This window comes from Pleurodeles waltl, chromosome 1_2, assembly GCF_031143425.1.
Source record: "Pleurodeles waltl isolate 20211129_DDA chromosome 1_2, aPleWal1.hap1.20221129, whole genome shotgun sequence".
In the NCBI taxonomy this organism is placed as follows: Eukaryota; Metazoa; Chordata; class Amphibia; order Caudata; family Salamandridae; genus Pleurodeles; species Pleurodeles waltl.
Genome location: NC_090437.1, coordinates 780,863,947 through 780,887,296, shown reverse-complemented (window position 1 = coordinate 780,887,296; position 23,350 = coordinate 780,863,947). Strand labels below are relative to the sequence as shown.

The following is a 23,350-nucleotide window of genomic DNA, read 5'->3' as shown; positions in this document are numbered from 1 at the left end:
CTTAAGCCTGGCTTCTAGCTGAGGGGTCCAGAAGGTGGGGGTTAGATGATCTGGCATTCCCTCCTGTCTTGTTCTCCTTTGAGTATGTATGTTTTATTACCCTTCCCCCTGCTCTGGCATTCCTGTGTAGCCCTTCACCAGATAGGCTCTCCCCTGGACAGCCACTTACCACTTAATCCAGCAGCTCTGATAATCCTGTTAGCATTGACCAATCAGAGGGGACCTTCAGAAGGCTGGATTTTGGTTTACAGAAAGAAAAGCCTTATAACGTATTCTCTGCGCAAGTTGCGATAAATGCACCAATGTGAAAGTGCTGAATTTATCAAAACAAATCTGTTAAGTCCTTGAATGACTTTTCTGTGCATTTCCTTACTATAATTACCATGAAATACAATATAGCAATCATAGCCTTTGAAGGCCAGTATCTATAATGGTGGAAAAATGAAATTATTATTTTTTCCCTAACCAGGGTTTATAAAACTTCTTTCATAAGGTCCCTGCTTATAGTTACATGACTCCCCATACCCCCCCCCCAGCCCCTGGGACACCTAGGGGAGACCCTGGGGGCACCTAATATGTGAAAATAAGGTAGATCATCACTTTTAAAGTGTCCACAGCACCAAAGTCGAATTGGGACACCATTTCCATTTAAATGCAGTCTGCAGGGTCAGGCTGCATTTAAAAATGTCAGAAAACCTCTCGCAGTACCCACATGCAAAGGGCAGCAATTCTGCTGGGCCTCTTCTTCCATGCCCTATTATGGACCCTAGTTTTATAGGTAGCTGGCACCCCCTTGCCATATTATTTAATAGGGACTTATAGGGGTTGTTATACAAATGGTAGGAATTTAACTTTTAAAGGCAGGCTGCAAGGCGGGCCTGCATTTAAAAGGACAGGAAGCACACAGCAGTGCACACGTGCAAGTGTAGAAATTCTGCTAGGCCTCTGATCTCCATGCCTTATTATATCCGAGGGGCTTATAGGCAGATTGTACACCCTTGCCCTATTATATACTAGGGACTTATAGGGTCTGTAGGCCAATTGGAAGGGTACCCTAATACCTAGTGTCCTCTACTACGTGTGTGTGTGTTTTAACATAGCCCTGGCCTGGGACTGGCTAACAGAGCCCAGGGCAGTCAGAGTCAGTTATCATCAGCACCAGTCAGCAGCCAAAAAATGGGGGGGACCAGGCCAAAATGATGACTCTGCAACAACATACCAGCCAGTAATATGCATATTCCTTAAATCTAGGTTTCAGTACCCATATTTCACAGATTCATTCCTGGGCATACTGGTGCAAAAAGTGCTGCACGAGTACTAACCTATAGGGAGGGCTTCTCCACCAGAAATAATGACAAATATACCTGTATGTTTTTCAAAACTATCCTAAACTGACTGATATGAGGCTTCTTTTTTTAAAGGTGTTTCCCATACTTTGCCTTGATGATGACCCTGCTGTAGTAACCTTAGAGGGCCGAAACGTAGACACAATAATAGTTGTGTTTATGCAATTTAGGAGCCTAGAACTCTATGTTAGAGCTTGAATCAAACAACTGTGCATCCTTCATAGTCACTATTTCTGTACATATTGTATGGCACTAGCATATTTTTTTATTCACTTACCTCACTTTACTGCACCATTGCATCTTTTGGGAACACCACTGTAACACCAAAGTTACATGATAACAGACCTCAATGAGCAAATTTTCCTATGATTCTAAATGCTATGTAATCAATTAAAATTGTATGGTTTCTAATAAAACCACTCTACTGATGGTTATTTGTTAGTTCACTGTGGAAGTTAAGGGTTTACACTTTCTCCTTCAGGGACCATTGTTTCCTTTATTACTGCATTACCCAGGTTCCAGGGTTACTGGGTTGCCCCTTGTTTTTTTGGGACATAAAGTGAGGCAGCTGTGGGGACAGAGATGGTGATGGACAAATGCTCCACCCCACCAGCTCGCAGAGATACCAAGATGGCAGGTAGAGAATGATGGTGCACGCTGAGGAGCAGCGCCACTGGTGAGAGCAGGGAATCACTTTTTTTGAGGCACGAGCCACACAAGGTGGCTGGGGAAAAGAATTGAGCCCCCACTGCTCCTAGTGAACTTTGGCGAGCTGGCACTGGTGTCTTTTCTCTGTATATATGTTTTTCTAGGTATCTGTAATGGATAAGCCGCAATGAGCAGGGGCAGCAGGGAAAAGAGCCCTGAGAGAAGTGAAACATGCAGACCCAAGAGAGACACCGGCACTACCAAATGACAACAGAGCAGACCATAGGTGCTAGATGGTTTGTAAGATGCAGAAAAAAGGAAAAACATTATCTTTCAACTCCAGAAAGAATGAAAATGCTGAAGAGAAGACTGCAGAAAAGGCTTATGCTGGAGATCTTGCTAAGGGATAGAAGCAGATGACGGATGCCCTTCACATCATTTTTAAGAAGCTTGTAAGAAAGACAAATCAGTATCTACCATGGAAGTGTGACTTGGGAAAATGGGAACCAAGAATGCTGGTGTTGAGGCAGCTATGAACATAGTAGCAGAAAGTGCTGCATCTGAATAAAAGGACGTCCAGATCTCAGGCACAGGGACAATGAGATTTTAGAAACATGGTTGCAGAAGCTATGGTCCTTGAAAATACGAAGAGAGCAGCCGCTGTTTGCATCTCTGGATTCCTTGCTGTGCCCCCTGGATCCCTGTAACTGAAGCTGTACTCTCCTCCTTCTGGAAGCAACTTGGTTGGGCCCAAGCTGGGGAAGGTGAGGTGATGTGTAAGGGGTATAGGTGGACCTCTAAAGTGTTGAGCTCAGGAGGCCATGTGACAATGGGATAATAACAGTGTCTCAGAACCCAGAGATTTGGCAACCCATTCTGCTGGTGGCAGCCTTGTTGTGGGATATAACAAAAAGATGCCAGGCAAGTGCTTATTTTGCCCAGATTTTAGACATTTGACACGGCAGAAGAGAAGAGAAGTCACATGCATGGTCTTTGCAAAGAACTGAAAAGCTGAAACTCTGGCATACTGAACATGTGTACATCTTCTCTGGTGCTTTATGTTCTTTTATTGATGGATTCTATCTCATTACTTGATTTGTGTCTTCTGAATCAATAGCCTGAATACTGAGACCATGCAAATTATTATGGCTTGATTTTCTTCTTAACCATCGCATGTTTGGTCACAAGTTATAGTGAGAGATATGTCCCATGATTAAGAGCTGCTGCCTGTATTTTTGCATGCTAGGTGGCCAGGCAGCAAGTGTGGCTAAATCCACCCCACCCTCGGAGATTAATGTAGCTTCACTGTATCAAAGTCCTCTGAAGGAACTGTTGAGGGAAAATCAGGAAGAACCTTCTCAGAAGTGTTAAACTCATGTATGTTCTGGAATCCAAGCAGAGAAACCGAGTCAAAGTTTGGATGGATCAAAATAGGATTGCATCATACTGCCCAGAAACAAAATTGGAGCTGGTGCTGCAAACGTGGTCAATACTGATGTCAAATTCAAAATGGGCATCAACATATTTGGTGGCAAAATGACAGCCACCAATCCCGGAGCAAAATGTTTAGTAGTTGGCCAGGCCAGAACAGGGACTGGTGATGCTGAACACTGAGCCAGATTTGTGCGAGGTCCCAACTTTGGGCTCATGTCCACCAAGGTATGGCACTGCTCCAAAGATGACCTTAAGGTCTAATTCAGTGAAGAAAATTGCCAACCCTTAAAGTTGTCCTGCAGTCGGGACCAAATTTAAGATGAAAAGGGGTCCTTTGAATGCTAGGTCCTGAACTTGTAGCAAGAATACTTCCTCAGAAGGTTGTCATACCTCTCCCAAGAGGGGGATCTTAAGAGGCATCAGCCGCAGCGCTAATCATGGCCTCCAGACATACAAAAAGATTCTGCTCGACCGTCAACAGATGCTAAACAAAACAGGCATGGCCAACAACTATACTAGAGGCTCACAGAGAATTCAGAACTCATGGGCAAGCATCAAGAGAAGTCGAAAAGGATCCCCAGAAGTAGCAGAAGAATGTATGGCCACCTGACCTTTTGTTCGGTGGTTGTCCCCATTAAGCAATGCAAAACAGATTATCTGACAGAGAGAAACTCTGTAACTCTGTAAACTGCATTGAAAGGCGCACAAACAACAGAAATGACAAGGAGCCAGGGCGGCTACAGCTCTGTCACATCCACAGATGCACAGGATTACAATTGGAGCTTTGGTACCACACAGGAGAGCTTGAGATTTTCCATGGAGTTTCAGGTAGATGCATCTTTCAGAATGTAAAAGATTAACAGAAGTGTCAGGATAAGTGAGAAAATAAAGGCAAAAGACAAGGGGAAAAGAGTCCAAAATTCTTACCCTTTATGTGTACATAAGTTACATAATAATAGATACAAAACACAGCCACTAATTTGATAATGCATGAAGGAGCAGCTCATGTCGAGAAACAGGACTAGGAAGTATACACCAGGGAGAAGCTGATAGCTATCCTGAAGTATAGATTGCCCACTTAGAAAACATCTGGATGCAGTTTAAGACATGCATCCAAGGCCATGTTGGAGGATGGCCTAACATGTCCCTAAGCTGATCTGCAGGGGTGTTGCACTGGATTTTGGGCTCTTCATCAGAGTTAATGGGGGAACACGTATAGGGAAGGTCCACACTCTGCTCTAATTCCTACTTAGGTGTGCTATTAACAGCTTCCATACCCAGCCCAACTTGGATATCCCTCACACATACACACACTTCTGTTTATTTCCAACAAGCTCCCTCTCCTATGCCTCAACCCTTCTCCATGTAATGACCAATAAGATGCAGAATAATAGTTCTTGGCTTTACTATAGGTACTAAGCAACCATTAGAGTGAACTTTGACTATGCCTGCCTAGTTTAACCTACACTTGATGTATTGTTGTTAAGATCTTCACCTCCCCCCTCCCCAAGTGATTCGTTTGTCCTCTTATGTTATATTATGTACATTGCTAAAAGAATTAATGAAGATAATTAACAGAATGTAGAGAAGCAGCAGAAAAAATGCCTATTACCATTCAAGCAAGAATTAGAAAATATAGTAAGGTTAAAATGGCCTACAGGTATTCATACTTTAATATCATATCCCAGAATTATTTTTGATTACTTCTAGATCCTCAACGAACTTAAGTAACGTTTTTCCATAGCAAGGCAGTTACATAATTCATGAAGCCAATCAAGAACATGTATAACTGAGAGAGCAAAGTCAGCAGCTCTTTGGAACAAAAAACTATTTCCCTTTGAAAATCAGAGTCATGTGTGACAAGTTTCACACAAAAAAATTTAAGGTAAAAAGAGGGCTTGGATTACAAATAAGGCCCAGTGAAGAGGGTTCTGGAGGTTCTCTTCAGTGAGTCAAAACAAGAACGGAGGGACTGGGCTGTTGTGTGTGCAGGAATCCCTTAAGAGGCAGAATCACAGTCTCCTACACAATTGTTATCAGTGTTCATGGGTTGTTTAAAAAAGGGAATATGCTTTCTTTTTTTACTTAGGAGAATGTATTGCAGAGCCCAACTTGATCTGCAGGATTGTTTAAGAAATTATGCAATTAAAGGGGGAGGGGGGAGGAGCTAACGCCGATGGTGTAGGACTGAAACTTCATAGTTCCCAGTCAGCTGCATCCATCCAGTTTCATCCTGCTGGAATCCTGTGCCGAGGGACCCGTTGATCACTGTGAGGAGCCTTAGCCCTACACTGACAGCCTGGTGGGGCTGCTTTTGCACCCCCTCCCACCTTTTCATAACTGAGACTTTTGCAGCCGGAATTCTGTGTGCTGCACAGCTGCGTTCCAAGATGTTGGTGCAGAGGTAGCTTGGCTCTGGCCGCAGAGTGCGGCATCACCAAGCGTTGTGCCCTCTGGTGCAGTCTGCACTACAAAGGGAACCTGGGCCTTGATAGAGATGGAAATCAGCACTACAGAGCCCCACGGAGCTGAAAGCACAACAGCAACGTGTAGGAGAGCCCACTGCACTATGAGGACGCAGAGGGTGCGGCGGCCTTTGCTCTAACTGCTCAGGCCTCGGATGCAGGAACCTGTATCTCCCAGTGAGTTAAGTTGAAAGAACTCTCTGATTGCTTTCCAGAGTTCATCCCTAAGCAGACGGTCTCTAGTAAGGGAAGAACCATCGACGATATCGTGGAGGAGGTCCCACCCATTCCCATGTGGCTTCAACTGGTGCATTATGTGATGGATTGAAACGGACTGTAAGTGTTGAAGTAATCATTGGCTTAAAAACAGGTAATCCAATCTAGAATAGGAGTGAGAATGTGAAAAAAAAAAGGTGTAGTCCCTGGATTGGGGGTATAACTCCCTCCATGCATCCACTAGACCTATCGATTGAAATGCCTGCTGCAAAGTCTTGGGAAAGCTTCCCGTGTTGGACCTGTGAGAGTGTGTGAAATCTATACCTGAGTGCTATGTAAGGTTGAAGTCGCCCATTAAAAAAACCTCTCCCTCTGCAAACCCACCTATCATGGTCAAAAGAGAATATAGGAAAGCTGCCAAATTTGTCAAGGCATTTGGCAAGGGAGTTCAGTCCCTTCAAGTTCCAGGTAAGTGTGGTGATTACCATATGTATGGTAAGTTTGAGGTATAATTTCTGTTGCAGCCTAGTCGTGCATGGGTGTAGCTCCCCCCTATAGTGTTCGCTGCATAATGTGGCTCCAATGCACCACTCCGATGTAGGATAGAAGTTAGTGTCCCTTTGGATGCGTAAATCTGCCCTACAGGTTTCCCAAAGTCTAAATAAACAATTTCAGTTAGAAAAAGCAGAGAGACAACAGGTCTCAATATTTCAAAATAATGTAGACATGTGAATATTTAGTCGGGCAAATAGGTCTGCAACTGCTAGCATACTATAAAGGAAGGAAGTCGGACGGGTGATGTTAAGGTTCAGAAACATGTGAGGCTGGAGAAACTGTGACGGAGCCCCCATGAAGGGGGCCCTATCTTGCAGTAAACCTTGTTGGACTACAGGCTACCCACAGGTAGGCAGCATCATTTGGGATGACTCCTAAAGGATCAGTAGGATATCTTGGGCTGTGGGCTTAATAGCCCCATTTGGGCTTAAGTAAGACAGTTGGAACCTGTGAGGGTAATTAAGCTACAAAACACATCAGCGTTTCTTGTGTGGGCGGAGCTGTGACAGCCAGGCGTTAGAACTCTAAGAACTTTGGATAGTGTCCCTTGAAACCCCTGACCCAGGGCTGTCATGTTGCAAAAATGAAGAAGGGAAGTCCAGCAGAGTCATTGCCTCTGTAAGATCTGTCACATGCCTAGGTTTATTCTTATAGTCAAATGCGATCCCAAAGGGATAGGTCCACCAATATCTAATATGGTATTGTTGTAATTTGTCAGTGATCGGGTGGAATTGCTGGCGCCTGGCGGGCGTGGCTGGGACGACATCTTGGAAAAGCAGGCATGAGGTGCCCTGAAAGGAGCTCATATCTGCTTTGCGTGCGGCCTGTAAGATGCTTCCTTTAACCTTAAAGGAATATAGTTTCACTAGTACCTTACACAGGCGTTTTTTCTCACCCATCCCTGGTTGGCCAACTCGATGCACTCTGTCCATTTTTATTTTTGTCTGTTTACCGCCCAGAAGTTCGAAAAGTAGGCCAGTAACAAAAGCCTCTAGGTCTGGTTCTTCTATCCCTTCTTCCAGGTTGAGGAATCTTATGTTATGACGCCTTGACCTGTTTTTCAGGTCTTCACTCTTCAGTGTGGCGGCCAATAGTTGAGTGCGCTATGATCGTGTCATATCTTCTAAGTGGCCTGCTCGTTTTTCCAACTCCCCGTATTTGCCGTCTAGGTCCAGGACTCTGCAGCCAACTGAATCAATGTCCTGTTGTTTTCCATTCTGTCCATCAGTGATTCTGATTCCAGAGACACAGGGAGGAGGGGGTCATCTACAGGGTATGGGTGCACAGGGGTAGCCAGATAGCTGTCAATGCTTCATCTTTGTGCAAACTGTGGGATCGGTTGCCCTGTTGGGAAATCAGCACCTCCTCCCTGCTGCTACAGCCCTCCACGTGTCAGGTCCATATCTGCCTCCTTCTCGCATTACCAAGTGTCACAAAGGGGATCACGATATTCTTGATGATTTGCCTTTGTTCCTCACTGCCACAGCATGTCTCGATTATCTTTATTTAGTCACATTTACCCCTTTTTGCTCCAGGTTGTAGCGGAGCTTCAGCCGATTACATCCACTCAGCCATCATGGCAGGCCATGCCCTACTATGCGTCCATCGTGAAAACTAAATCGTTTTCGGGCAGTGTCGAGCCTCGGTGTTAAATAGCAAAAGTCTAAGTTGTTTCCTAAGGGTTACGGGCAATCGCTGAATCAAACCCTGAGAGGACTGCTGTGGGAACCTACATGCTTGCGATCCTTGGGAATTTCAATATACCATGAAACACTGGATCTCCTGGCTCGTAATGTGGGCACTGCTAGCCAGCCCTGATTGACTGAATGTGGATATTTACCACCCCTTACCGGTATTAATAGCTGGCCGTATTGCCATTGCCAAATGGTGGCATTTCCCCAACTGATTTATTTCTTTATGGTGTTGCTGCTACTGGTACCTCATAACATCTTTCAGGCGCTTGAGTCTCTCATGATTACTTTCATATGGCGTACAGGGCACTGTAGAGTCACGCTAGCTAAATTACAGCGTCCAGTTATGGATAAGCGTATTATTTAGCAAGCAGGTGCAATGGCTTAATCAGTGGGTAGATGGTCATAAGACCCCAGGTAGAGCGACAGGCCTGCTTGTTCCTATGCCCAACAGTTTCAGGGCTCTTGACCCCCCGTCGGTTGATCTGAGAGGGTCCTGCTGCCCTCTAAGATATGAGACGGTGCTGGGTGCGCTGCTTGCAGAAAACTAATACAAAGCTCCCATATTCCCCAGATATACTGCTGCAGTGGCTGTTGGTACTGCCCTACAGGGGTAACTGGTGAGGGTTGACTGAGTGGACAGCCTTGGGTGCTGCTCGGGTGGAGACTTTGTTTTGTGCAGGGGTGTTGCTCCATTTTGGGAACCAACAGTTGGAATTTGAACTCCACAGAACTGTAGTGGTGACGATAAAGGCTCACTGGGGGATGGAGAGGATGAACCACCCACACATTAGGGCTGCCACCTGATTTGCATATCCCCAGGCACCGATAAAGTGGTCAAATGGTTCTATAGTGTGCTCGGTTGGATATGATTGAACCGATGACCGACTAAAGGAGAAATTGGAGGAGGATTTGAGAGTCCTGATCCCTGGGTCTGCAAGTGTCTAGAAATGCTTGGTTTAAGTTGATTACCTTCTACTTCCTACCTCATGTCCAGCAGAGTGAATTCTATTGCACTGCTGAGGCCAGATGCCCAGGGTGTGGGGAAATAGGGGCCGAAATGTATCATATGGTTTGGGCCTGCACTTCCTTGATGGGATTCTGGGAGGAGATCTTAACCTGTGTTAATGATCTTTCCCAGCATAATGTTCCCTGCTCTCTGGGCCTGTGCTTATTGAGTTGACTTTGTGCTGGGCCAAGCGTAAGGCTATAAGTAGGTTCATTGGTTTGGCCATGGTCTTGGTAAAAAGGAGAGCAGGCTTAACTAGAAGGCAGCTAGGGGACACGGAGTAGAAACATGATGTTAAGATATGATTAAATGGGTGGGCTATGAGGGTGGTGTGTTGTTCAGAGAGGCGAAACTCGGTTGTGGGTTCCTTGATGTGGCACAAGCCTGGCAGACCTTGGTCGACTGCATGAGAGACCTGGACCCGTAGTCACTGATCAGCTCCTCAGGAAGAGTGGCCCGCAGAAGAGGGAGAAGGCTTGAAGGAATACGACAAGCTACATGACACTGGTGCAGGTTGAGGGTTACCTCATCTAGATACTGGTGGGGGCTTTTCTCTCCTGTGGTCGACCCACACTGGGACTTTACACCTTGCAACACAAGCCAATAGGGGCAGCACAGCTGAGTTGGGGTTGTGGGGGGATGTTGGGGTTATTATGTATTGGTTTCTTGGTGGTGGAGTTGGCTGAGTGGATGCAGATTGGGGTGAGATTTGTAACCCCGACTGTGTGATGTCTTGATCTCTGTGCTGAAATCAATCAAATGTGTTGGAAAAAAATTATGCAATACGATGTGATGATGAACAGTTGTCCACAACAATGGATAAATACATTAAATACTGTAGCAAATTGCTAAGGTGAGACTTGTGATGGATAGAGAATTTCCTGACCTGTAAAGTGAATACCATTTTCAATTTCCGTGGATCAACAGTTTGGGAACTAGACAATTCATTCAGTAGAGAAAGTTCTCCTTGGTATATGTGATCGAAGTCTACAGCTCACATTTGAATGCACAACTTTAACTAAAGATCACTTATCAGCTTCGGTTTGGCAAACAGAGGCACGTGCAAAACCAGCATTACTTTAATCAATAAAGTTAAACTCATACACAACTCTAAAGAAAAGTGTGTAGGCTGACCTGCTTGTGGAGAAGAACTTTTTTTAAAAGGTGGGAAAGATACAAAGCATAACAACTAAACAGACAAGCAGCAACAAATTTGGGGCCTGGTTTAAATTTAAGTGGTAACAGAAGATTTCTACAAGAGCTGTTAAGTCTGCACAATAATCAGTAAGATGATGAAGGATATCCCAACAGTATATTCTACTGAAGATTTAGCAGCTTGTCCAGGCATCTGAAGATTTTTCATTACCTTCAAACTTTAACCTATACATTATTATCTTGCAACACACATTAGTTACATATTTATATTCTTTCTAATTAAAAGAATGAAGAATGTAAATCCTATGCCTCGCATTATTAGTATTCCACTTTACCAGAAAAGAACAGTTGCAGTCTTAAAGACATTCCAGTTTCCTTATTGTTTCCTCAGAAGGGTACTATGGCTGCCTAAACAAGAATCTATTTTAAATGTAGTGTACTCTTTTAAAATGCATATGTGGCATAGGTTCATATTATTTGACAGAAAAACTCAGGTGGTTTTAACAGTCAAGATGTTTGAGTACAGTGAATCAATGTGTCATACATCCTGGATGAAGTTTATGAAACAAACTGTTTTCTATTTGTGAAACAAGCTTCTCCAACATTTGTGAGAAGTTACCAGGTTTTTTGGCAACTTCAGAACTGTACATACTCCCTGCTATGTACTTTGCTAATTTGAGATCCTGGGGTTAAGCCAGTGCCCTCTTTATTGATAGCTTGATCTTTGCAATTATAAATATTTGTCATTACGTGCTATTTAATCTGTTGTTATGTTTAATAGCTTGTCCTGCCACGTAATGTGCTGATTATTTTTTTGGCCATGCTACAGGAATTAAATAAATAAACATCCTATCCAATCAATAAATTCTACACCGCATGGGCACTATGGCATCGTAAGGCCAAATAATAATACCTACAAAAGTTGGACATAGATTACTGAGTTGTTTTTTGCCTATCTCAGTACAATCAATTAATCAACTGAAACGCATTAGATTAGAATATAATAACCATAAAAGTAGAATTACACAAAACACTATTAAAAATATAAAATATAATTAAATATGTTTTGTACATCAATCATGCTTAGATGACGTTATTGGGAATAGTAAAAAAAAACAGGGAATTAAGAAAACACACACCAAATTTTAAAAAATGATTCTACAACAAAGCATACTTCACACTGTCTATTTTAGTTATAAATATAGGGTTACTTTTGAGATTGTTTGCTATTCACAAACAGATTTATGAGTAGTATCGCTATGAGTGCAGAGTTTCTGCACATAAAAAGACCTGCTTCTCCACATGCTAAATGATAATACTCTTAAATCCCTTTGTGAATAGAAAACAATCATAAACTTACACAAAAGTGTAAATTTACCTTTGTGAATCAGGCACATAGTAGCACGAGCTAGCAGTAGCTGTCTTAGCTTTTGTGGAATGTGCAACAAATGTAGGGCATTATAAATATTTTGAAGGATGCAGGACATATACACTCTGCTACATTAAAAGTGCATTGATATCCGGATGATAAATGGGACAGCTGCAACTTTTGGTGGATACACTACTTTATCAAGCTTTAAATAGGGTTCTTAATACTTTGACTGCTTCTCCATTTTAAGGGTACTTTTAGGAAGAATCATGTTAAAGTAGCAGTACTACAAGATTAAATATATTGAATCAACTTACTGTGAAATCATGATGTACTTTGTGGATGTGCTTGTAGATACTTTTGTGGTGCAGGAGTCTATGGAGGAAATAGTGCCACGTGTCTTCAATAACTGCACAGCCAAAACACTGTGCACAAATGATGTACCTGCAGCAAAACAGACACTGTTAGCCTAAGCTAGCACACGGATACTACATTTCCACATTGGATTGAAAACACACAGTAGCTCATTTGGGGTTTCAACAAATGTTCAACCTATTCATGAGGGAGCTTTGTCAAGAAGAAGAAACAGTCTTATACAAAATAAAGGATTGTGTTCTTGAAATAAGACATAAGAAGTGCATGTTTGATAATATGGATAGGGTGTTCCACCATAACATTGAATCAAATATATTGTGGGACACAAATGTCGCGTCAGAAATATCATAGGACAAAATACAAAGGCAAGAATTGTGGGGTTTTTTTAATCACTTTTTAATATGCCTGTATGTAATATCCTTTTTAACTATTTTGTTATGCTTGCTTTGTAAGTTATTATTTTAATGTTAAGTGTGATTTTTTTATAGCTTATTATATGTATGATTCTCCAATATATTTTATTTAAATGTATTTACTGGCATGTTGTTTAGTTTGTAGGGGAATAAGGTGGGATCTTTTTTAATTATTACTTGTAATTGTTTATATTTTTCATTTTTATTTGGTAACATGAATATCAACTATGTAAATTATTTTTTAATCATTTAATAGATATTAAATAAAATAATAATTGCTAATTTAGTTAATCAGATTACTAATTTTATCAACTTTACTTTATTAAATTAATTTTACATTAAATTGATTGTAATTTGTTTTGATATTGCTTATTTTGTGATTATTAACAAATATGACATTAATATGTATTGGTAATTTGTTTCAGGTATTTTTTATTTACTGCTATATACTTTACTATTTTCGGGGATGGAATCATATAAGAAGCATTTCTTTTATGTTGCATGAAAACACCCTATTTTGTGAGCTTCTGTTACTCATATAAATTAATTTTATGATGTACTGATTACTTTTTTTACACTTATGGCTCAAGTGTCTGTTTTTAAAAGCAACTGAGCACTGTGTAAGGTTAGGCTGTAACGAAGATTGCTTTGGTTGCCACACATTACCACAAATAAATCCACTTTTGATGCAGAACTTGGGGTCACCAACACGCAGGAAAGCACAACCTTTTGATAAAATGATGTATTTAATTTAGGAATGGGTACAGTAAATTAAGCTTCCCAATGTCCAACACGTTCCCTACTGTTGCTTACAGTGGAGTGTGAATAGTAAATCTGACCTCTCATAAGTTCAAAACTTTCCCTACTGTTGCTTCAGTTGAAGTGGGAAGAGTAAATCTTCCCCCTCCAAAATCCAACACTTTCCCAACTATTGCTTAAGTTGGAGTGGGAATAGTAAGAGCGACTCCTTTAAATTCCAACACTTTCCCTAATGCTGTTTACATTGGAGTGGAAGTCACAAATCTGAGCCCTGCAAAGTTCTGCTCACGTTGGAGGGGGAATAATACACTTGACCCATCCAAGGTTCAACACTCTCCCTACTGTTGCTTACCTTAGAGTGGGAATAATAAACTTGACTCCTCAAAGTCTAATGCTTTCCCTTCTATTGTTTACCATGGAATGGGAATGGTAAACATGATCCTCCAAAGTTCTACACTTTTTCTACTAATGCTTACTTTGGAGTATGAATAGTGAGTTTGACCCCTACAAGTTTAATTTTTGTAAGATTTTTTTTGTGATTTAAAGCTAACTTTTATTTTTTGTTTTTGTTTTTTAATTATGAATTTTTATTTTTAAGTAATATTGTGTTCATTTAATTATTATTTTTAATTTTATTAATTTTTATTGTGTATGTATTTTAATGTGTGATGCATAATGTTTGTAATGACTATTAATTACTATGAGTATTTTATATTTCATAATTCATGTGTTTTATATATATTTGTTTATACATTATATTATGTTTATTTTGTTTACATTTTGTTTTAAATTCTATATTTTTATTTTGTTTGTAAGTTGTAAATGTTATATTTTTTATATTGTATGCATTTTTATGTGTATTTTTTTAAGTGAATATATATTTTTAAGTTAATATACTGTTTAGTATTAAAAATACAATATACTAACCTAGTTTGTGACAATATTTTTCCCTTCCATATTTTTGTAGTCAATATTTTGCACTCTGCATGCAAAGTTTGTAAAGTTGATATTTTCATCCTCAATATTCTTTGGCGATATTTTTGGCTGAATATTTTGTCAAACAACCATGGCTAAACCTCAAGGCAGGCCCCGTCACTATGGATCATCGCACCTTGCCACTTTGCCCCTCCCAAGTATCTCCAGTTGACAACGGTGGACTAATGTGGGTTATTTTCTTTAATCCCATGATACCTTATGGTTAAAAAAAAAATGTGTCCTCTGCAATTGTGACTTGGTTTAACTGCAGAGTTCTCCAAATACTATTTTCACCCCATTTGTTTGGAATCATTCTGGCACGCTAAGGCCAAAAGTTATATCGATATTTTCTCTGAAAAACCTCTGGGTGACTGGATCAACTGTTACAGGCAATGTCAGGAAAACCAAAGTACTGTTGTCAGGCACCCGAAGGAATAAAAACCTTCAGCCTTCATTTCATGTAATAAAGTAATCCTGCCACTAAATTCTTTACTACGCGTTTCCTCTACATTCTCAACCACTTTTCCAGAGTTACACTAGTTTTTTGTTATGCTCCACATAGTAGGGAAGGTGATACATAAAATCCCTCTTTCTGGTACCTCGGAAAATGCAATATAAATAATTGAGTTATATTCCTCACTTGCACTATGCATCACACTACATTTTGTTCTCACTCAGTTTGGGAATCCACATGAGGCCATATACTCCCCATGGAAGTTTGCTTTCGCTGATGCAGTAGAAGTGGAATGGCTGGTTTGAAGCAGGCGCACATGTGGTGAGGGCAGCCCCCAATGTTCATATGAGGAACAGAAAGTAAAGCCTGCGGAAACACAGTAGTACTGAGTCCTGGAGAAAAGTGCCTGACTCAACTATGCCAATAACTCTGTGAATTAGATGACTAGAGCCCCTGGGAAATATCCGTACTCCATACCCTCCCATTACCTCCATCAGGCATCACTGAATACCCATGTTGGATCTGTGGTTAGTGGCAAGGAACATTTTGTTTACCTAAGCGCCCCCAAACACCTCATCCATGACTCCCTCACCCTTCAGCAAGAAGCAGAGACAGCAGTGAGAAAACGTCTAACACACAAACTCTTAGCAGCCACCTTTTCAGTGTGCACAGGTGTGAGATTTTTATGTGTGCACTGCCGCTTTGAGTGGTATTCAAATAGCAAATGTGTGTCATTTTGTTTCACATTGTATTGCAGCAGCACAACAAGAAAACTGGCGCGATCCACAGTTCTACTTTTCCAATGTATTTAGGTTCATGTAGTTCTACTTTTATAAAGAAAGCAGCAAAACTACAAGTTCCACAAATAAGTGACTAGATGAAATCCTCTGTCATATTCTAGCATACTTTAGTTAGGGCTTAGACACTGCTTTTTTGCTACAGAAAAAAAACAGATATTCTTGCAACATAATAAAACAGAGCTCTCATATTTGCTGCACGTCAGGTGTAAATGTCTTAACATGTATGATGGTGATAACGCTCACGTGACCCTCTTTCTGGAGCCACCCTACCCAGTCATGGAGAAACAGCCCAGTGAATTTGCACAAAATTGTACACAAGCTGACTATTTATTGTCCTCTCTCATTCTAGACTATTCAAAAGGAAGCTGAACAGACTCTGAGAAAAGAGGGACTGGTGCAAGTGAACAATCTCACATTTGTATAATAGTGTACATGCCTGCCCAACCTTATTGCTGAAAACCAGGAAGAGTAAGTCTTTGCCAATGCCTGGGCTTTATAGAGCTGATTGGGCAAAGTCCAACCTATTGGATTTGTAAATGTTTGTTAAATATATGCCCCTACTATACAGCACAGGCTGGCATGACCTGCTCCATCACTTCTATCCAACAACATAGAGCTTTTTACTGTCTGTCACTGGAAAATGAGACCAATATCAACCCCTGAAAGATTGCTGATACTTTGTCTTCCTGAAACTCAATCAAACTAAACCCTTGCTCTTCCTGGAATCTGTGGTCAGGCTATACAAAACATCAGCAAGGCCAACAACCAATATGGCAACCTTGAATCATTTACTGTCTACAAAGAGTAACTGAAGAAGGCGATCATTAATGTCACCACCACTGTAATGTTTCCACTAGCCTCTCTTAATGGTTAAACCCCTCTAATGATGAACAACTATCATCTCAACTACAATCTTTAGCCTGGACTATGTGAACTCTTTAGATGTGTGTGTACGTATACCCCACCTTTCAGAACATGTATATACACCAATTACAGAAACAAAATCTTATCCTCAGTTCTTTCTACTCTAAGAAAATATTGCCAACTCCTGTAAACAACAGCATGATTTCCACAGTCTTCTAGCCCAGTGAAAATTAAGTGCTGATCCACATTAAAACCTTGATAAAGCCAGAAAAGCCTGATTTGACAACTTTAAATAGGAGTTAAATTTTACAGTGCGATGCTGTGTAAATCGTCTTTTGTTCATAGGTTGGAGGGACAAAACAGCATTCCAGCCCACCCTACAATCTTTTAGTGTTAAACTACTTTGAATGGTACAAGCTAGGAGGGGTACACCTTGGAAGTCAACATTGTTGTGATATGAATGACCATCTTGTGAAAAGACCACCTGACAACTCCCCTCTAAAGAGGCGTGGGCAATTGTAGATGAAAACCTAGGCCTCATCACATTTAGTAATGCCAAAGAAAACTACACTATGCTTGCAAGTTGTGCAATTAAAAATGCAGATCAAAGACTGAGTGCCTCATTACGAGTCTGGAGGTCGAAGGACCGCCAGACTTGCGGTGGTGGTCGGACGGCCGCACTCCTGGAGGCCCGACCGCGACATTATGATTCTGTCGGCCGGACTGCCCTATCAGGAACAAGGTTCCCGGAAGGCTGATGGCAGGCAGACTTGTGGTCAGCCACGGCGCGCTGAACTCGAGGCCCCCGTGCTGATCATGACTCCTGTTTCCACCAGCCTTTCCATGGAGGAGTCCCTGCCATGGAAAGGCTGGTGGAAACACAGTGCTAGGGGCTACAGGAGGGTCCCTGCACTGCCCACAGCATGGGCAGTGGAGGCGCCCCTGACCCATCAACCTCGGAATGCATACTCTCTGCTTTGCAGACAGTGCGCATTCAGAGGGAGCTGTTGTGCTTCAGTATTGGCCTCGGGAGCAGAGACCAATACCGTAGCACTGTTCCCGCTGATCAGCCAGCAGGAATGTCATAATACTATGCTGCAATGAGAAGTAACCATAAAAAATATTATCCACCCTCACAAAATATCGTAATCTATATTGTGGACGCCACCTGGAATGTACAAATTAATCATTTAAAGCATCTCTCTTCTTCATCATACACACCCAGCAAACACAAACTCTGAATACAAAAATAAATGACTTGCACATAATATCGATTTGATAACATCAAAAAACAGCAGCAAAAAGAACTGCATATTTACCATCTCGGCATTGAGTCCCAGTCGTACGGAATATTAAAAAATTCTGTAAAATAGTAGGTGCCACAAATCAAGGGCAGTTGAATGCAGAAGTGGTTGAAGAGGATCACTTTGAAACATCTCCATTGCTTTTCCCAGGTTTCTGGCTTATCCTAAAAAAAAGAACTCAGAAGTAATGATTACTGTGACTGTTTACACAACATTGTAATCGTTTTATTATAAAAATCAACCAACGAAAAAACAGATTTGACTGGAAAATTAAAATGTTCCACAAGGTCAATAGCCCTGAGCATGCATGAACAAATTGGTTAACTGAACAACCGATATGTGAAATTAGAGGATCCCACAGACAAATGAATACTTTACAAATTAACTCTAACGTATTCCCTCCTTTTCTCCAAGTTAATGAAGCATACAATTAAAAAATATGTGAGTATATATACACCACAAATAATTAATTTACGTGGAAGAGGTAACATTAATTTGAGACTGCTGACTCGTACCCAAGTTTGGCTTGGAACTGTTTGTTTTGTTTGCTCGTAGAGTAAACTGATAGGCCGAGTGATTTCCAGTTTTCCTATGTCAGATGTTAGTAGTTCATTCAGACCTGTTTTCTCTGACCCTAGTAAAGGTATCTTTGATTTTCCAATTATTAATGCAATACCACAAATGAAAAATAAAAAGAAGACTATGTAGGCTAGTCACAGGTAACAAAAGACAGAGTCATGTGACGATGCAGATGTTTGAACAAATCCCTGGGTTTCCCTGCATGCAGACTAGCCCAAACGTGTCTTCACACCAACACATTGTGCAAGCTGAAGCTACACCCGACTAGGCGTAAATATCCCTTACTTTCTGACAACAACTCATATAAATTTCAATACATGGGCTAAGCCCCCACATGCGTGCATGAACATCTCGAGGTCAATTACTCAATCAGAACATGTGTTTCACAAATTCTAGAAAAGAGGACACTGAGCTTTCATATGATACTGATCTTCCTGTTTGTCGGTATAAACCAGCAGATTAGGTTTCGTTGCAACACATGAAAATTCCACACAGTGGTACAGCCTACTTGCCAGTAGAAAACTCGAAATGTAGAGCAGAGGTTGAGCAAAACAGCAACTGTGTATGCGTTGCACCAGCTGAAAGTGTGGAAGACATTTGAGATCCTGGTGCCCATTTTTTTTAAATAAAAGTTGAGAACTAGCGCACTTACCGGTTGGATCTTATACTTCTGCATGAAAGGTAGAAACTGGAATATGAATCCTGGAACGCAGAACAGAAAGTAGATGAGTTCGTGGACTATAAGGGAGCCCCAGGTAGCGATTTGAAACTTTGTGTAATTGTCCAACATGTAGGTCCAGGCATGTTTAAATGGCTGCTGCAGTGGATTGTCTGGTAACAGAGAGTCAATGTACTCAACAGCCAGGTAGGCCGAACTCAAGATGTCAGCGCTATCATTGGCAGCCATGGTCCACACAGGCGTCACTTCTCTGTGACTGGTTTTAAATAGGTGTTATGTTGTAAACTGCAAAAAAAGTACGGTAAACAGAGGTATAATATCAAATGTATTAACTTTATAGATTGATCAGAGAAGATAAATATTTAACTGAAGCACGTTAACAGAAGTTTTTGCTACTGCTGTGCCATTGGCTGACTGAGATCGCTAAGCAGGCCATCTTAACATTACATGTCACAGTAACGGGGAGTAAAGGACAAAATAATAAAATGGGTATAAAGTGGGAACAAATGATTCAGTAGATTGAAGCACTGGTGAGAACTCACATTAAACACCGTGTACTTGGGTGTACTTATCACCAAAATAACGTGAAATGTTATTTATACAAGCTCAAGACCCTGTGCTCCTGTTGCTCCCCACTGGAGTGAGGGAAAGATTATAACAACACAAAAACATGCAACATAAAAAACTGTAGACACTTTATCGTTGGTATCCACATAACGCCGTATGATTCACCTTGACAGATATGCAATATATAAAAAAGCTTCACATAATTTCATAAAAAAGACACAAAATACGTCAATTTTACAGGAATATCCTCCAGACTTCGAATCAATCACTGTGGCTTATAAGGAATAGATGAGCATAAAGTCCACAACCGGAGATGGTACAGGTTTCAAGACTTTTTCTGTCTGTTATTTGCTGGCCTGTACGTTACATGATTCAACTAAATGACTTCCAATTTTTTGGAAGAAAAAGGAATCATTTTCCTGTAGTGTTGCTCCAAAATATTATTCATCCTGATCAATGCATGTGCTATCAACAACTCAAGTGGAATTACCATTTTAATGTAAGAGAAAGCTAATTAAAGCTATGACAGATGGGGCGACACATTGACCTGTGGCTCGTCTCTTGGTGCACAGATATCCTATTTCAAAAACACATTTATTGTCGTGGAATCTTGAACGTGGAAATCATTGTTTTTATGTTTAAATGTTAACTTTTGGTGCAAACCCCACAGCAGCCAGTGAGGCGGCTACTGTTACACCCAAAGATGTCTGGAGAAGACAGCGTAGGTGTTAAAATGTAAGATGAGTGTTCTTGAGTGGTGAGAAATGAAGAAGAGCTCTGCGAAGCGAGTGTGAGCAGCATAATGCAAGACGTTCAGAAGGATATAGAGTAAGACAGCAAGATTTATGAAGAAATTGATAATAATATGCACGATGTGTAGTGTTCACCACCTATTCGAAGGAAATTTCACTTCAATAAGGTTACTTAACTATGTATACATTTAGGTAGTAACCTAAATAATGTCTTATACATTTAGGTAGTAACCTAAATAATGTCTATATCAAGAAAAGCTCACCAGGAGCTAGCTGTTAATGTAAGCTCCGCCATTCTCTTAATGAGTTCCCCAACACACTCCTAGTGGAAATACTCACGCACTGAATACTCTACAGCACACATTCCATCTCTCAGACATCCTACTCATGCATACTCCATTTACACAGCAAATATCTCATATCAAGATAGTGCACACATCCCTTTGCACAATAAAAACGTTCCACACAACCAGCAGAAGATGCACTGCATTCACTACACCTCACCCACTTACAATACAAAGAGGACCACTCACGCTCGATGAGATACACTACAGAGAGGACACCCCATTCACCAAAATGTATTCACTACTAATAACTAACCCCCAAATACAGAAGATCTATACCATACACCCACCAAATACACTGTAACAAACAAAAACCAACACGGCTAAGGTTTGCTCACACCAACAACTCCATACCCTACCTCTGATACAAACACATATCTGCATGACTGCAGACTTCTCACACCCTTAGTCTTATAAGGCATGCGAGCCTTGCACTCCTGAACTGATTTGGAGTTTCATACCTTAGCCAAACACTATAACAAAAACGATGCCAGCCTAAGGACTCCATACCCCAGACTGAAACTGAAGAACATAACAAATACAAAATCACAAGTCACAAGTACAGACTTCCCACGCCTCTAATCTTATGAAAGCCTCAAGCCTTACAGTCACCAACTTACAAAGGATTCCATATCACAGAAAAACTGCACCAGTCAAGGGGGATCCATAACAGCCTGACACTAACCCCACATGCATGCACAACAGACAAATGCATGGCTGCAGGCCTTCTCTACTTGCAGTCTACACAAGACTCAACAGTCTTGAGTTCCAACCTCAGACACGGCCTCGAAAACCTAGCATAAACATAACTAGCAAGGTACAAACAACTGCTCAAAATCACAAATAAAAAAATACAAAGGACTACATACCCCTTCTGATTATCAGAATACGCACAATTTAAAAGTCCACTTCGAACGAACAAAGTCAAAGCGCCCATAAATGTGCAACTCACAGTCCTCAAGAAAACATTTCTTCAGACATGAAGTACATACCATGTATTATCCGAAGCACAACTATGAGAAACACTAGAAACACGCTCACACAAACACAGAACAAATATCAGCTGAACCACACAGCCATTCTAGCATGGCGCACTCCTACACCTAAAGCGAAAGGTACTTCAACACACAGGAGAGTTCTCTGAAAATCTATTCAAACTGTGCATTGTGAGGTAGGTATAGTTAAATCAATACATAAACAATGCGAACTTCTGAGATGTGGAATAAAAAATGTATCAATTCCAACAGAGTAGAAAAGTTACTATCAGTGTGCGATCTGATGTCTGACTTGCCTGTAAAGGGGAAAAATAGAGAATCTACACAGACAGCGTACAGATTTCGCTATGCGAAACGCACCATAACACAATAATACATATATTGCAGCCTGAAATACTTCCACTGAAATACTTTGAGTACCGTGACACCCTCAAATTAACTGCAAATATTTCTCTAGCCAAACTAGACAATACGTAAATAATAAAGCAGACCCACAGGATAGCGCATGAAATATCGGCAAGATATAGAGTGGTATCAAAAAATGCTCAGAGCCCGAGAATACCGCTGTCTGTCAACAAACTTCCAGATTGATCATGGCATTAGCCCTGAAAAATGTGAGGTTCCTATTGATTTCAATTACAACTCATAAATGCTCTTAAGGGTCCAAAATCCAGCATCACTCGTCACCAAATTGTGGTATTCATTCCCCAACGAAGGAGGGTTCACTCCATTAAGTTTATGTATTTATGTTTAAATGTAGGTACAAGCTTAAGTTCCATATCTACAAAACCCCACCATGACCTAGACGCTACTGTGAGCGCAGATTTTAAAATCCCGCTCACGCTCTGCAAACGGCTCGTAAAGATGTTACACGATGGTTGTGAAGTGCTTTTCGAAAGAGCCATAAACTGAGAAAGGAAAGTTGACTAAGTTCTAAAGCTGGTGGTTGTGATCAGATATAATTAGGGAGAATTAAGGAAGAAGCACAGCGGCAGAGGCGGCAATAAATGCGCAAAAGACTCACCTGGGCTGTCTGTCTGTTGAACACACCTGGGTGAGCGGCTCTATGTAAGACCCCGCTGCTCACTCTTCCTCTTCAGCACCTGGACAGAGCCGCCCCAGAGACACTGCCCTCTCTGATGGTGGAGCGTTCTCCTCCAGGCACGCTCTCATTGGATATCAGGCCGCAAGATACCTAACGTCACAGAGTCTTACCAAGGCGTCGATTGGCCGGGCGGATGGAGTGAGGATCGTCAGACAGACCACCCCGGCCAACCATAGAGTGGGAACGGACAGCAGAGTGACGAACAGAATCAATCTGAAAGAAAATACTTCTAAGATGGCGTTCTTGTAAACTCGGTCTAGTGTTAAAAGGTTTCGATGCTTCTGTGTCTGTCTCGCATATAGCGCTGGAAGAATGTGCACGCGTAATTTTTTGACACCTCGATTGACGTTTGATCGTTCGGTGGGGACTGGGATAGATAGGCGGCAACCGTTTGATAAATTGGCGTTAATTAAGATCTAATTTCAGGATTCTGTCAGCTAGTTTTTTTTTCTGAATCTCAGGTACCTCGTCTTCTGAAAGTCATGTATGAGTACATA

At 41.3% G+C, this 23,350-nt stretch overlaps 1 protein-coding gene across 1 annotated transcript in view; it reads right to left on the bottom strand.

Annotated features, from left to right (window-relative positions):
• MSMO1 (methylsterol monooxygenase 1) overlaps positions 1-22,906 on the bottom strand; it is a 50,767-nt gene extending 27,861 nt beyond the window's left edge. Inside the window, exons 1-4 of the mRNA XM_069243931.1 lie at positions 22,773-22,906; positions 19,064-19,375; positions 17,848-17,996; positions 12,206-12,332 (exon numbers count right to left, since the gene is read on the bottom strand). Coding sequence (XP_069100032.1) covers positions 12,206-12,332; positions 17,848-17,996; positions 19,064-19,318 — 531 coding nt within the window. The 5' untranslated portion in view covers positions 19,319-19,375; positions 22,773-22,906. The remainder of the gene's footprint in view (positions 1-12,205; positions 12,333-17,847; positions 17,997-19,063; positions 19,376-22,772) is intronic.
• Positions 22,907-23,350: the final 444 nt, after the last annotated feature.